The sequence below is a fragment of the Pyrus communis genome, chromosome 3 (genome assembly GCF_041283825.1).
Source record: "Pyrus communis isolate YQ-2024b chromosome 3, ASM4128382v1, whole genome shotgun sequence".
Classification (NCBI taxonomy): Eukaryota; Viridiplantae; Streptophyta; class Magnoliopsida; order Rosales; family Rosaceae; genus Pyrus; species Pyrus communis.
In genome coordinates, this window is record NC_142567.1 from 3,522,474 (window position 1) to 3,534,564 (window position 12,091).

Sequence of the window (12,091 nt, forward strand, 5' to 3'; positions counted from 1 at the left end):
CTTCTACATTGATCATTTTCTGTCACTAGTATAGCTTAGCTCCTTTGATCCTTTTGCAACTTGGTCATTCATATTATTGTCAAAAACTTTACCCTCCTTTGATCCTTCGATCCCAAATTAGCCACGAGTGTCAACTGGCAGACCATGGCATGAGTAGCTTAACCACATCTCTTCACATATGTTCATGTCACCACAATCGAATCCTCCCCGAGGTTAAAAGAAGCAATACAAAGTGGATAAGAAATGTATACAGTCCAAAACAAACATCTACAAATCAATCCATCTTGAGATTAACAACGGTGCTTGTGTGATTTGCAACTTCGATAACAGAATCCATTTAAACCCGTTTATTGGACTTACAAACGATACCCGCTGTAAAAGCTAAACAATACATTTTAGACAAGTTCAACCCAACAAGTCCTAGAGCCCCTCTCAAGCATTAGCACTTTGTATAACTCATCGTTATAAACAGTCATCTTAGTCAAAACTTTACCGTTCTTTAACAAATACTTCGCCACTTTCTTCACATGCGGGTATCCCTCAAATCCCCTTATAGTGATAGTCTTGAGGTGTGATATCAGACAAATAGGCACTGACTCCGGTGTCCTCCATCAGTGCTCTGAGTATAAGACATTTCTCAAGTACCTGTCATGCTCCCCATAGTCCTTTAACACATTCCTCGTCCTGAAAGAGAACAAATGATGAGAACAGTACATAGCTGGAAGTTGGTATAACTTTGCATGAGTGGGAATACATCTTACTTCTTTATGTTCGATGACAAGAGATTCTAAATTAGGTGATTTCTTGAGCAACTCTGTTAAGAAATCCCAACGATAGCAATCATAAAGAACCAACTTCAACTGGGTCAACTGATCGAAAGCAGGCAGACAACACTTCTTCACGAAATATAAAGAATTGATCAAACATAACCTCATCTTGCATAAACTAGATGCTTTTTCAATTCGCTCAAATTATCAAATGCAGGCAGCCAACAACCCTTTGTGAAAGATAAAATATTGATCAAACTTATAAATTAAACATTTACTGATGCATAACATACTGTTTGAAATCATAAATTGCCAGAACGTAATACAGGTTTGAATTGCAAAACACTACTTTTGGTACGAAGTAAGAATGATAAATAGGGTAAAAAGAATGGAACAAGATGGCATGCCAGGGATGTGCTTTTACCTCACATTTATGGTAGTGTAAGGATATATGCAGAAAAACTTAATGTCCACAAAATGAGCTGAAATAGACAGACATTTAACATTGGAAAAAGCCTCCAGAAGAGCAGTTGTTCGTTCTGAAGCGTCATTCCACTCTTGTTCATAATGGCTATAGAGATCCACACTGCCTTTGACCAGATATTTGAAATTCTCAAACAAATAAATAGACAAACAGTCCTGCTTGATGTCAAGGTTTTCAAGCTTTGGGGCATTAGTAGAAATATCGTACTCAAGATCTTTAGAAACAAGGTAAGCACTGACGAAGGTCATTCTTAATCTCTTTAGTTCAGGTGCAGAGACCTTAAACATCAAAACTAGTAAATCTCTAACAGTTGCATTTATAGACAAATCTTCAAGTACGGGGCAGCATGAGAAAAGCTTCTCCATTGAGTCGTCTTCAGGATATTCAACTTTGACATCAAGGAACTTGAGGCTTGGGAAACAACCTGACGTAGGAGAAGCATAGGTAATACAATTTGACTTCACCTTGAGAACCACCAGTGTTTTGCACATGAAAACGCATTGAGGCAACTCGAAAGTCGGACAAACTATATTATCAGTATAAACACAAAGATCAAGTTCAACAACATTATGCCTGATGGCAGTGCAAATCCAACCTACAAGACGAGAGAAATCTTCAACACAACAGTAACAATGAAGTCGAAACTTTTGAATATCCAACAAGTCACGAAGTGAAAGTACCCTATCGACAAACATCAAAAAACCAACATAGTTCGACATATATTCTTCCTTCCACGTAGTAGACATTTGTTCAAATTCAAAGTCTAGATTGGGGACAGAAGCCCACATACTCTTCCATCTTGTGGACAGAATGCTGGTCCTCACGGAATATATTGTTGGAATGAAGGAGAGTATGTGACAAAGAACTGCATCCGGCAATTCACTAATCCTATCTTTAACTCTTGCTTGAGAATTCAACTTTGAACACATTTTTATGTCCCTGAATTTTTAAGTAAAAAAAAAGAAAAAAAAGAAAAAAAAAAAAAAAAAAAACCAGAAAAAAAAACATATACAATCAATTAATTTACCTTGACAGCTATCTTCCCATGAAATTATACTTTGTAGAAAGAAAGTAATAAAAATAATACTAAACATACCGACTCGAGAAGAAAAATAATCGAGGCAACATTTTCATTAAAACTATACTTATTCCAGAACTATCAACATAAACAAGGATTAGATTTTGTTCACAGGGCAAGAATTGAACTTTCTATTAACCGTTAATAATAATAATGTTAACAAACAGACTCGAGAAGAAAAATAATCGAATGCAACATTTTCCTTAGAACTCTATATTTATTCTAGAATTATCAACAGAAAACAAAGATTAGATTTTGTTCACAGGGCAAGAATTGAACTTTCTATTAATCATTAATCAGTTTTCTTGGTAACCAAACAGATGGTAAAGAAGTCATAATGATGAAGCAAGGTACCTGAAACGTTCTGAGCTTTCAGTAAAAAATAGTAGTGGCAGCGAAAAGTAATACTGTGATGCTTAGAACCGACGGGAGAAGTATATATCAGACAATGAGAAGCTTATTGAGAACGATTGGGTTTCGACAATGTCAGCTGCTTGATTTTGAACCTTTCCAGCCTTCCCACTCACGCTTTGAAAAAACTCACTTAGAAAATAAAAAATAAACAAAGAAATAATAAACTCTATTTGGGCTCCCATTTAATGGAGCCGGATCCCTTTCGGACACAAATGAACTGAGCCCAAGGAGATCAAATGATCCGATCCATTGAAATTTGAGTCAATGATTATAATTATTATAATTTTTAGAGGAACCTCCTGTTTGTAGTCGTTGAATCAAAATTCATTTATCCGGATCATTTGATCTATAGGCTCAGATTCTTTGAATCCGCAGGAGATTTGGTTCCCTATTTAATAATCTTCGTGCTTTCAAGAACAATTGAAATTTAGTTAGCATGAAAAGTAAATCCAAATATCACTAGCTTAGTATATCCTTTTTAAGTTCAACTCCAAGTAATCAGGAGTTCGATGTTATAATATTATTGAAATCAAACCCTAGCTACACATTAATTTATTGACGTATTATAAAAATAGCGTATATTAAAGATCAAAGAAATAACACAATATCTTCTCATACAAAAAAAAAAAAAAAATATATATATATATATATTCATGTGATAACATTACGTAAACTACCCAAAGACCAAATTGAAGATTCATTGCCCTTGAGATTGAATAGCAAATTGGGATAAAATGTATTTAATAAAGCCATCCAAGGATTGGTATGAAGAACCACCTTGTTTGATGCAAATTTTTGCCTTTTCCATTAGCATTAAGATTCTATCTCTAATCTCCTCCCCTTCTTTTTCCGCCATTATTTTTCTAATTGTTCTTTCAATCTCCCCTCTATCCACCCCATGCTCCAACTGCAACCCAACTTTCCACACATGACTCACATATCTTGCATTTGCCATTTGATCACTTAGACATGGCATGCAAATCATAGGAACCCCCTCACAAATACTCTCCAATGTAGAGTTCCAACCATTGTGAGTCCAAAACACTCCAACGGCTTGATGTGCCAAATTGTGGAGCCCATTTCACAATTTGGCCCCTTCCATTCAAGGTCTTGAAAAACCCCCTAGGCAATGGTTCTATCCATTCTGACCCATAGACTAACCTGGGTCGGACCACCCACAAAAAGGGTTGGTTGCTATTGGCTAGACCCCAAGCTATCTCCAAAAATAGGGTTTCTTTAATTGCAGCAATGCTCCCAAAGCACACATAGATGACAGATTGTGGTGCTTGAGTGTTCAGCCATGGAATGCAACTTTGGTCTTGTGATAATAAGTTGATGCTGGAAGAAGTGTTTGCAGGATAGCACTTGTGAAGCGGCCCTATGGGGAAAATTGGAGTGTAGAGTTCTTGGCGGATTGTGGCCAGTGAATTTCCTTCAAGGTCTTCAAAAGTATTGAAAATGATCCCACATGAGGCTTCGACTGCCTTCTTCAAACCAGAAACTACTTCATAGTATTTTTGTGGGTCCTTTGTTTTGAGCACAGGAAGGTCTCTGACTTTGAAAGGTGGACGCTTTAGTACTCTGGCTCTTCTAGTTGAGATTCTGTTGATCCCAACACAGAAAGATATCCATACAAATATAAGTAATTGTTGTAACCCTAAAAATATAAGTATATATTAACATATAATTATGTGCATTGTACCAAATTAACAATACCATAATTTTGACTCATTATCTTGTTTCTTCTCCTTTGATGCAATGATATTCTATTGTAGTCCTCTGGGAGAAGGATGGTTCTTGGTCACACTATGGAGAAGTAATAACTAAATATCAAACTTAACACAAATCATGAATCGTAGGTTTTTACTATGTGAATTGAACCTGATATAGATACATTTTTTAACCTTTCGGCTAAGATCAACAGATCGTGTAGTACCATTGTCTGGCTACCCTTCATTTATTAGAAACCAAAGGATTCCCCCAACTTATTTAAATTTGTTTGTTACGTAAATCACATACACATTACAATTCATCGATTTTTAATAAATGTCTTAGATCGAAGAATTACTAGTAGAATGAAGTCAAGTCGACAAAATAGAGCATCCAACTCCAATTAATTAAACAATAACAATAGATGGACTCAAGATCATAATTATACGTTGTCATGTAAGACTTGACGATAGATAAATGATTTTTCCCTTGATCAAAAAAAAAAAGATAAATGATTTTTCCACACATTTTTTCTCATTTCACACGCACCTCTACTGATTTTTGTTTCTTGGTTGTTCCCTTAATTTAAGAACCTTTTTAAAAGTCAGAAATAAATAGAAGTTTGCATAGATACAGAATGGATGTGGAATTTATACTCTCAACAAAGATTAGAGGGGGATGTATACCTAGATTGAAAAGGATCCGAAAAGAAACTCATAAGAAACCACACAGTTACCTTGTATTGGGAGGTAATTACCCTTTTCCAGCAGAAGTGGAAAAGCAGCATAAGCAACAAAGGAAGACGCAGCCGATGTCCTCAACAAAATCCTTGGGAGCTTAAGGTTCTCAGCAACGTGTTGAGTGAAACTAAACAAGAGGTCAGAGATCAAACAAGCAACAGGCTCCTGATCATCATCTGACAGCAACCTAGCCAAACATTCACTGAAGGGTTCAAAACACTTCACGTTTAGAAGCAAAATGAACGCCATAACATCGTTCGTGGAGGCCTCGGTTCGAGACAATTCAACGGGGATTGAGTGGAAGATGAAGTGTGGATGGGTTGTAGGGTTGAGAGAGTTGAATTGTGTGTGGATTACGGTTATGGAGAAGCCTTTGTGGTGTAGAACGTTGGCCAGTTCTAGCATGGGGTTTATATGTCCTTGAAGAGGCATTGGGAACAAAATCAACCTCAAACCCTTCCTTTCCTCCATATTAGAAATTTGCTGGAGTTCTCTCTGTAATTTTCTCATCGATTGATAATTTTCCTCCATATTCGAACTTAGTGGCAGAATATTTTAGATAAATAATTGTAGTGTACGAATGGATTGATTGATCCCATCGAGATTGTTTGAACTCATCGAGATCGATATTCCTTATTGGCGGCCGATGCAGAAGCACACAAGAGAATAAATACTCTCTCTGCCTAATACTAATAATTAATGGTTTTACAGATAAAAAAGCAAACACTTTGTTTTGGCCATGTTTGTTGAAATTTTTTTTTTTTTGGATCAACGGGCCCGGGGGCCCACTTTAAGGATGTATTGTTTCTAACTTTACAACCTACCCAATCTGTCAGATGTGAGGTTTTACCATAAAAGACTCGGTATTAATTAGAGTAGGGTAATCATATTTAAAAAGGAAAACTAATTAAAAGGTTTGAAAACTTTGAGTTTTAACGATAAGAACAAAATAAAGAGTAAAGTTAATGGTATCAGAATTGACTTTTTAGTATAAAAATGTAGTTTTTCGTTAAAGTGAACAGTACTGTGGGCTTTTCGTTAAAACTCCCTATTTAAAACCACCCTTGTTGACTTCCCCCATTGATGTGGGACTGCCAAGACGCCCCCTCACGTGTAACCCCATTTAGTGGTTCATACGTGAAGATCAACACATCGGCAATTGAAACTCAATGGTCAGCTCCAATGGCATACAGACTTGTTTTCAGTCTTTTTAAAAAGTGCCTCTTAAGAACTCAGAGGCCGGCTCTATGTTAAGAGTCCAAGCTTGTTTCCAAGCCCACACTTCCTTGTGACAAGCCCGTAACCGTAGGCTCTGATACCATGTTGAATTTTTTTTTTTTTTTACATATTTAAGAAAATAAATAAAAAAATAAATAAATAAACTTTGGTTTTGTACTTTTCATGCAGTTACTATTAAAAAATTTATAAAAGGAAAATTTGAAACCCCCAGAGCCACCACTGTCGAACACACCCAAGGCAGCACCCCATCACTATGAATTATCCTAGCAACCACCCACACACCCTCTCGTAAATCATCACCCAAAGATTCCCAAGACGAAGTCGAGTCGATCACCCTCCCCATCTGTGCCATCTTCATAGCATCAATCTGCACCACTTCCCTGAGCTCCCTTCCCTCGTACGTACGCCTCATTGGTATGATGATTTTTGAATTGTTTCATATCTGAACTTTTATTTTCTTTTAGCAAAAATTCTTATCATTTTTTAATTGGAGTCTATTTCTTTAAATAATTAGATTTTTTAATGTTTTAAAATAGATTTTTAGCTCTAAGTTCACGGAATGGATTACATTGGCTAACGGTGTAAAACACAAGTATTAAATTGGCTAAAATTTAAGCACGGGGATTAAATTGACTAGAGTGTTAAAACACAAGGACTATTTTGATATTTAAGTAAGACTGGTTTTGATCCATACACAAAAATCTAGAAAGTAATGTTGTCTAAAGACACTAAACTTGCACGTGTGTTAATACATTCTCTAATACAAGTGAGTCACACATACAATAAAAAGAATATATACAAATGTGTTAGTTTTTTGTGTTTCACATTAAGTATGACTGTATTGAGTAGTGCCAACTATAAGGATGCACTTGCATGGCCAAGCTTAATTAGGTTGTTTTATCTTTGTGAATTCATGATCCCATGTGAGTGACTTGATAAGTCTAACATCTGTGCTAAAAAAATCTTTTGATCTGGTCATGATTTCGTCTATTTATAGTCTTGCGCTCTTACCATTGCCGTTGTCATCACAACTACCGTTGTGGTCACCAAACTCAACATGTCAATTTTTATCATTATACATAATTATTGCATTTTTTTACAATTAAAATTTATCAAATGTTTTATATTTACATCACTTTTAAAGTGTAGATGTAAATTTTGTACACGATTGAGTTGACAAAATTCCACCTCCAAGAGAACAAATAGTTAGCCTAATTGATTAACACCCTGAAAAAGGTGAGAGTGTCCTCCAAAGGGCTTTCAATGCCTAAGGCAAAAAAGTAACAGAGATAAAAATAGAACTTGAGAGAATTCTATGTAATAAGTGGTGACTAACGATTCCTTCGATAGACTTGGCTATTTAGAGGGAAGAAACCCTAGTAGGTAGCTGGGAGGGGAGGCTACAGAGCATACTAGGCAGCCTTTAATGATGCAGCCGGTCTTCGCAATCCTGCCAACTAGTATTCCTGAAGTTTTTTGTTGGTAATTAAGATCGCAGGTCCAGAAGACACTCAAAGGGAGACTTCGGAGAGCCGGTGCCCTGCCACCATTGGACCGGGGTATGTTCGATGGCATGTTGTATTATGGGCGGCTCGAATAGCCCCCATATTAAGTATCATGGATGACCTAGATAGCCCATGAACCAGACCATGGGTGGCTTGGAGAGCTAACCCATGGCGCGTTAGTGAAGTAAAAACTCAATTACCTTAGGGGCAAACTATGTCTTACTCCATTAGGGTAATTATGTGGTCTAATCACGATGTAAAAGGTAAAAACCGTTATATTAAGCGTATAGTCCATGTTTAATTCTTCTATTGGATGTAATTAGTTTGTACTATACTTGACCAATCCCGAAACTACTAAGCACCGGTCAATAGCATACCGTCAAGGACCCACAAGACTTTTCCTCCAACCAGGAGGCCAATCACAACACGACACATGTCGGTATCAGAAGTCAATCACAGCGCGACACGTGTCGATATCAGAGGCCAATCACAACACAACACGTGTCATTCTCCCCACAATAATCCTTAATGTCATTTGTACTAAACTATTCACTAGAATTCACTAAAAGAGAGCTTGAACCTATGTATTTGTGTAAACCCTTCACAACTAATGAGAACTCCTCTACTCCGTGGACGTAGCCAATTTGGGTGAACCACAGACATCTTGTGTTGTTTGTTTCCCTGTCTCTATTCATTTACATACTTATCCACATTAATAACCAAAGCAACCTAGCGAAGGTCACAAACTTGACACTTTCTGTTGTACCAAAGTCCTCGCCGATTTTGTGTATCAACATTTGGCGCCGTCTGTGGGAATCGCACTTAATTCTACTCTCTCCAGCTTTGTCAGGCTAGTTTCCACCATTCGCACACTTTCCTTCGACCAGGCACCCCTCTCCAACATGGGGAGTGAAGAGAGCCACAGCACGCAAAACGACACCCCCCTCGTACTTAGTGCAAAGCAACGAAAGAAGGAACGAAAGAAGTTTGCTCTTTAGGCTAAAGTCGATGAGCTAGAGGCTCAGAATAACAAGATAGTGATAAAAAATGAGATCCTCCAGGAGCAGTATGAGAAGCTCTTCGGAATGCTCCATTAAGTTAGGCATACTCAAACACACGAACTCATCGCCCCCGGGAAAGTCAACCACCACCTGGGTACCCCCCAACACGGGGGATCACCTGCCTTCAACATGGATATCCTTAATGGGGAACGAGTTACTCATCAAGGTGTTGATCAACATGAGACCTCTCTCGACCCAGCTGCTTCAACCCGAAGCAGGAGAAGTGGAGGAATACACCTTCTTGCAGAAGGAGTAGAAGGATCAAAAGCCGTTTATCGTGACTGTCGGGACTTCCTGAGGCAACGTCGAGAGAACCCCATCCACATAAGCTCGAAGGTCAATGATCCAAAGGTTTCTGAAAGGTTCAGTTCCCTCCCATGCCCCAAGCCAATTGCCAATCTAGGGAATGAGCAATATGTCCTAGAAGAATATGAAGGTACGGGGGACTCGGGGACGTTTCGACAGGCTCGCCCTGGAAGTCAGTACGGTGAGTCTAAAGAAAAATCCAATGCCCTTGACCAAGCTTTCCTACTTCCAAAAGGAGATGGAGACTTACGGAAGAAGAATCCAACAGTACCTGACTCCACTCAAGACCCCCTTGTTCTACAACTCCTTGAGGAAGTAAACAAGTTGAAGGCCGAACATCAAGCTGAAATACCTGACTGAAACCAACCTAGGCCTGGCCCTCTTACAAGGAGGATCCTCGACACCCCCTCCAAGGAAAAACAAAGTAGAAGCTTGGCTTACAACTCTACACTGAAAGGGAGGACCCGATTGAACACCTTAACCTCTTTGAGTCCACCATGGCATACCGGATGCACACTGACGAAGAACGATGTCTTCTCCTCCCCTCTACCCTCTCTGGCGGAGATCTAAATTGGTATTGTCGTCTTCCACCTGAGACAGTAGACTCATTTGAGGAACTGAGGAAACTATTTATCTCTCAACACATCTTCCAGACAAATCGCTTGCATTCCGCAGATGACTTGTACACTATTCGCCAGAAGCCGGATGAGTCACTACGAAAGTATGCCGATCGCTTCAGCCATGAGTATTCTCACTGCGCTGAGGCAGATGACAAGACTGCCCTTAAAGCCTTCACGGCAGGCCTACGCGACTGTTTCTTCAAGTACATGATTAATGCTAACACTTGGAAGACTTACTCTGAGGTAATGGCACAGGCTTATAACCATGCCTCCGCCAAGGTAAGGACATATCAAGAGAAACCCCCTACAACCATCCCTTATCAGCAAATGGGGAGTGGAAGCCAAATCCAACCAAATGAGAAGACCTCAACCTTCCAAATAGCAGCGAAGCTTCCCCCTGCCCTACCTAATACCTCGCCAAGTTAACAGGCATATCATTCTCAGGGCAAGAGGAAAGACTTCCATCCTCACCAGTCTCACTTTAATAAAAAGAGTAAGGGGCACTATCGCGATAACCAAAGGTATCACCACGATAATACCCACCCCCAGGCGGTCAATGCAGTGGGCCAAACACGTGTTAAGAATGGTCCTACCCCGAGGTATGAGACATACACACCTTTGAACGCCACATGCACGACCATTTACCCCAGTATAGCTCACTTGATACCAAAGCCAAGGCCGAGGGAGCCAGATTTCAAGTCCACGAAGAACACAGGCATGTTTTGTGGTTACCACGAGTATAATAGCCATGACGACGAGAAATGTATCACCCTCCGTGATTATATTGAAGCTTTGGCACGTGAAGGAAAAATTGACCCATTCCTCCTTCAACCTCCAAAGGATAACCGCAACCAACGCCAAGTGAATGTGATATATTCCATAAGCGGTGGCACACCCATATCTGAATCTTCCAACAGGGCCATGAAAAACAATGAACGAACGTTGAAGCCTGGCCACCAAGTGTTTCACGTGGAAGACATCAGGGAAGGCAAGTATCAAAAGCCTAACTGGGATCCAATATGTTTCTACCCTGAGGAAGAAAGAGGTATCATATATCCTCACAACGACCCACTGATTGTGGAGGCTTACATAGCCAACTTTGATGTACGACGAATCCTGGTAGACACGGGGGCATCGGTCAATATCATGTTTGCTGAAGCTTTCAAAACACTTAATGTAGCTGAACACTTGCTCAATCACTCGGTTTCTCCTTTGATAAGCTTCTCTGGTGATGTCGTGCAACCTTTAGGGAGCATACCTTTACCCTTCACCATCGGTACAGGCCTGTACACAACCACCATCACCACTAACTTCTTGGTGGTTAACTGCCCAACGGCATACAATGTCATCTTTGGGTGCAGATGCATTAATGATCTCAAGGCCATGGTATCCACGGATATGTTGTTGATGAAATTCCAACCGCTTATGGCAATTGTTACATCAGAGGAGATCAACTTAGTGCACGATCATGTTACAACACTTCAGTCAAGCAACAACACTTGCATGTACCCAAAGAAACACTTTCTATACATGACCAAGTTGTCAAGACCAGCTCGGACAAAGCCAACTTGAATATTCACGGTGGTAACAATCAACCCGACGATTCTCGAGATGACTCTTTCACCCAGCAAGCACAACCTGCAGGTCTCTATCTCAAAAGATTATCCATATCGCATAGTGAAGATTGGCACCACTTTGTCACCACCCATTCGGTTGGCATTGATCTCTTTTTTGCAAGAGAACACTGAAGTATTCGCTGGTCATACGAGGACATGCCAGGCATCTCTCCCGATATCATCCGTCATCACTTGAGTATTGATCCCAAGACCAAGCCGGTGAGACAGAAACGAAGATCTTATGATGCTGAACGATATGAAGCAATGATGGCAGAAGTTGAAAAACTTAAAAGTATAGGCTTCATCCGTGAAGTCAATTATCCAACGTGGGTAGCAAATATGGTCCTTGTTAAGAAAAATCAGACCAAGGAAAGTCTCTTGCTTCAAAAGATCTTGTGGAGAATGTGTGTCGACTACACCGACTTAAACAAATGATGCCTGAATGATAGCTTTCCCCTTCCTCTCATTGATAGACTTGTAGACTAAACTGTAGGGTGTGAACTCTTGAGCTTCATGGATGCTTACTCAGGGTACAATCAAATCCTCATGAA

General features: G+C 39.5%; 1 protein-coding gene and 2 pseudogenes across 1 annotated transcript; 1 reads left to right on the plus strand and 2 right to left on the minus strand.

Annotated features, from left to right (window-relative positions):
- Window positions 1–250: 250 nt before the first annotated feature.
- Window positions 251–2,709, minus strand: LOC148697760 (F-box/LRR-repeat protein At3g59200-like). Its single transcript, XM_088690651.1, has 4 exons — window positions 2,684–2,709; window positions 1,192–2,190; window positions 762–896; window positions 251–684 (listed from the first exon to the last, which is right to left on the minus strand). Exons 2-3 carry the CDS (start codon window positions 2,178–2,180, stop codon window positions 866–868), a joined length of 1,020 nt encoding a protein of 339 aa, XP_088546777.1. The 5' UTR covers window positions 2,181–2,190; window positions 2,684–2,709; the 3' UTR covers window positions 251–684; window positions 762–865.
- A 658-nt stretch (window positions 2,710–3,367) lies between these two features.
- Window positions 3,368–5,813, minus strand: LOC137714814 (UDP-glycosyltransferase 76B1-like; annotated as a pseudogene).
- A 3,026-nt stretch (window positions 5,814–8,839) lies between these two features.
- LOC148697761 (uncharacterized) lies at window positions 8,840–11,496 on the plus strand (annotated as a pseudogene).
- The last annotated feature ends 595 nt before the right edge of the window (window positions 11,497–12,091 follow it).

Coding starts and splice junctions, on each gene's coding strand:
- LOC148697760 (XM_088690651.1), bottom strand. CDS start 2,180: ATGTGTTCAAAGTTGAATTCTCAAGCAAGAGTTAAAGATAGGATTAGT. Junction 897..1,191: donor TACACTACCATAAATGTGAG/GTAAAAGCACAT, acceptor TATTTCGTGAAG/AAGTGTTGTCTGCCTGCTTT.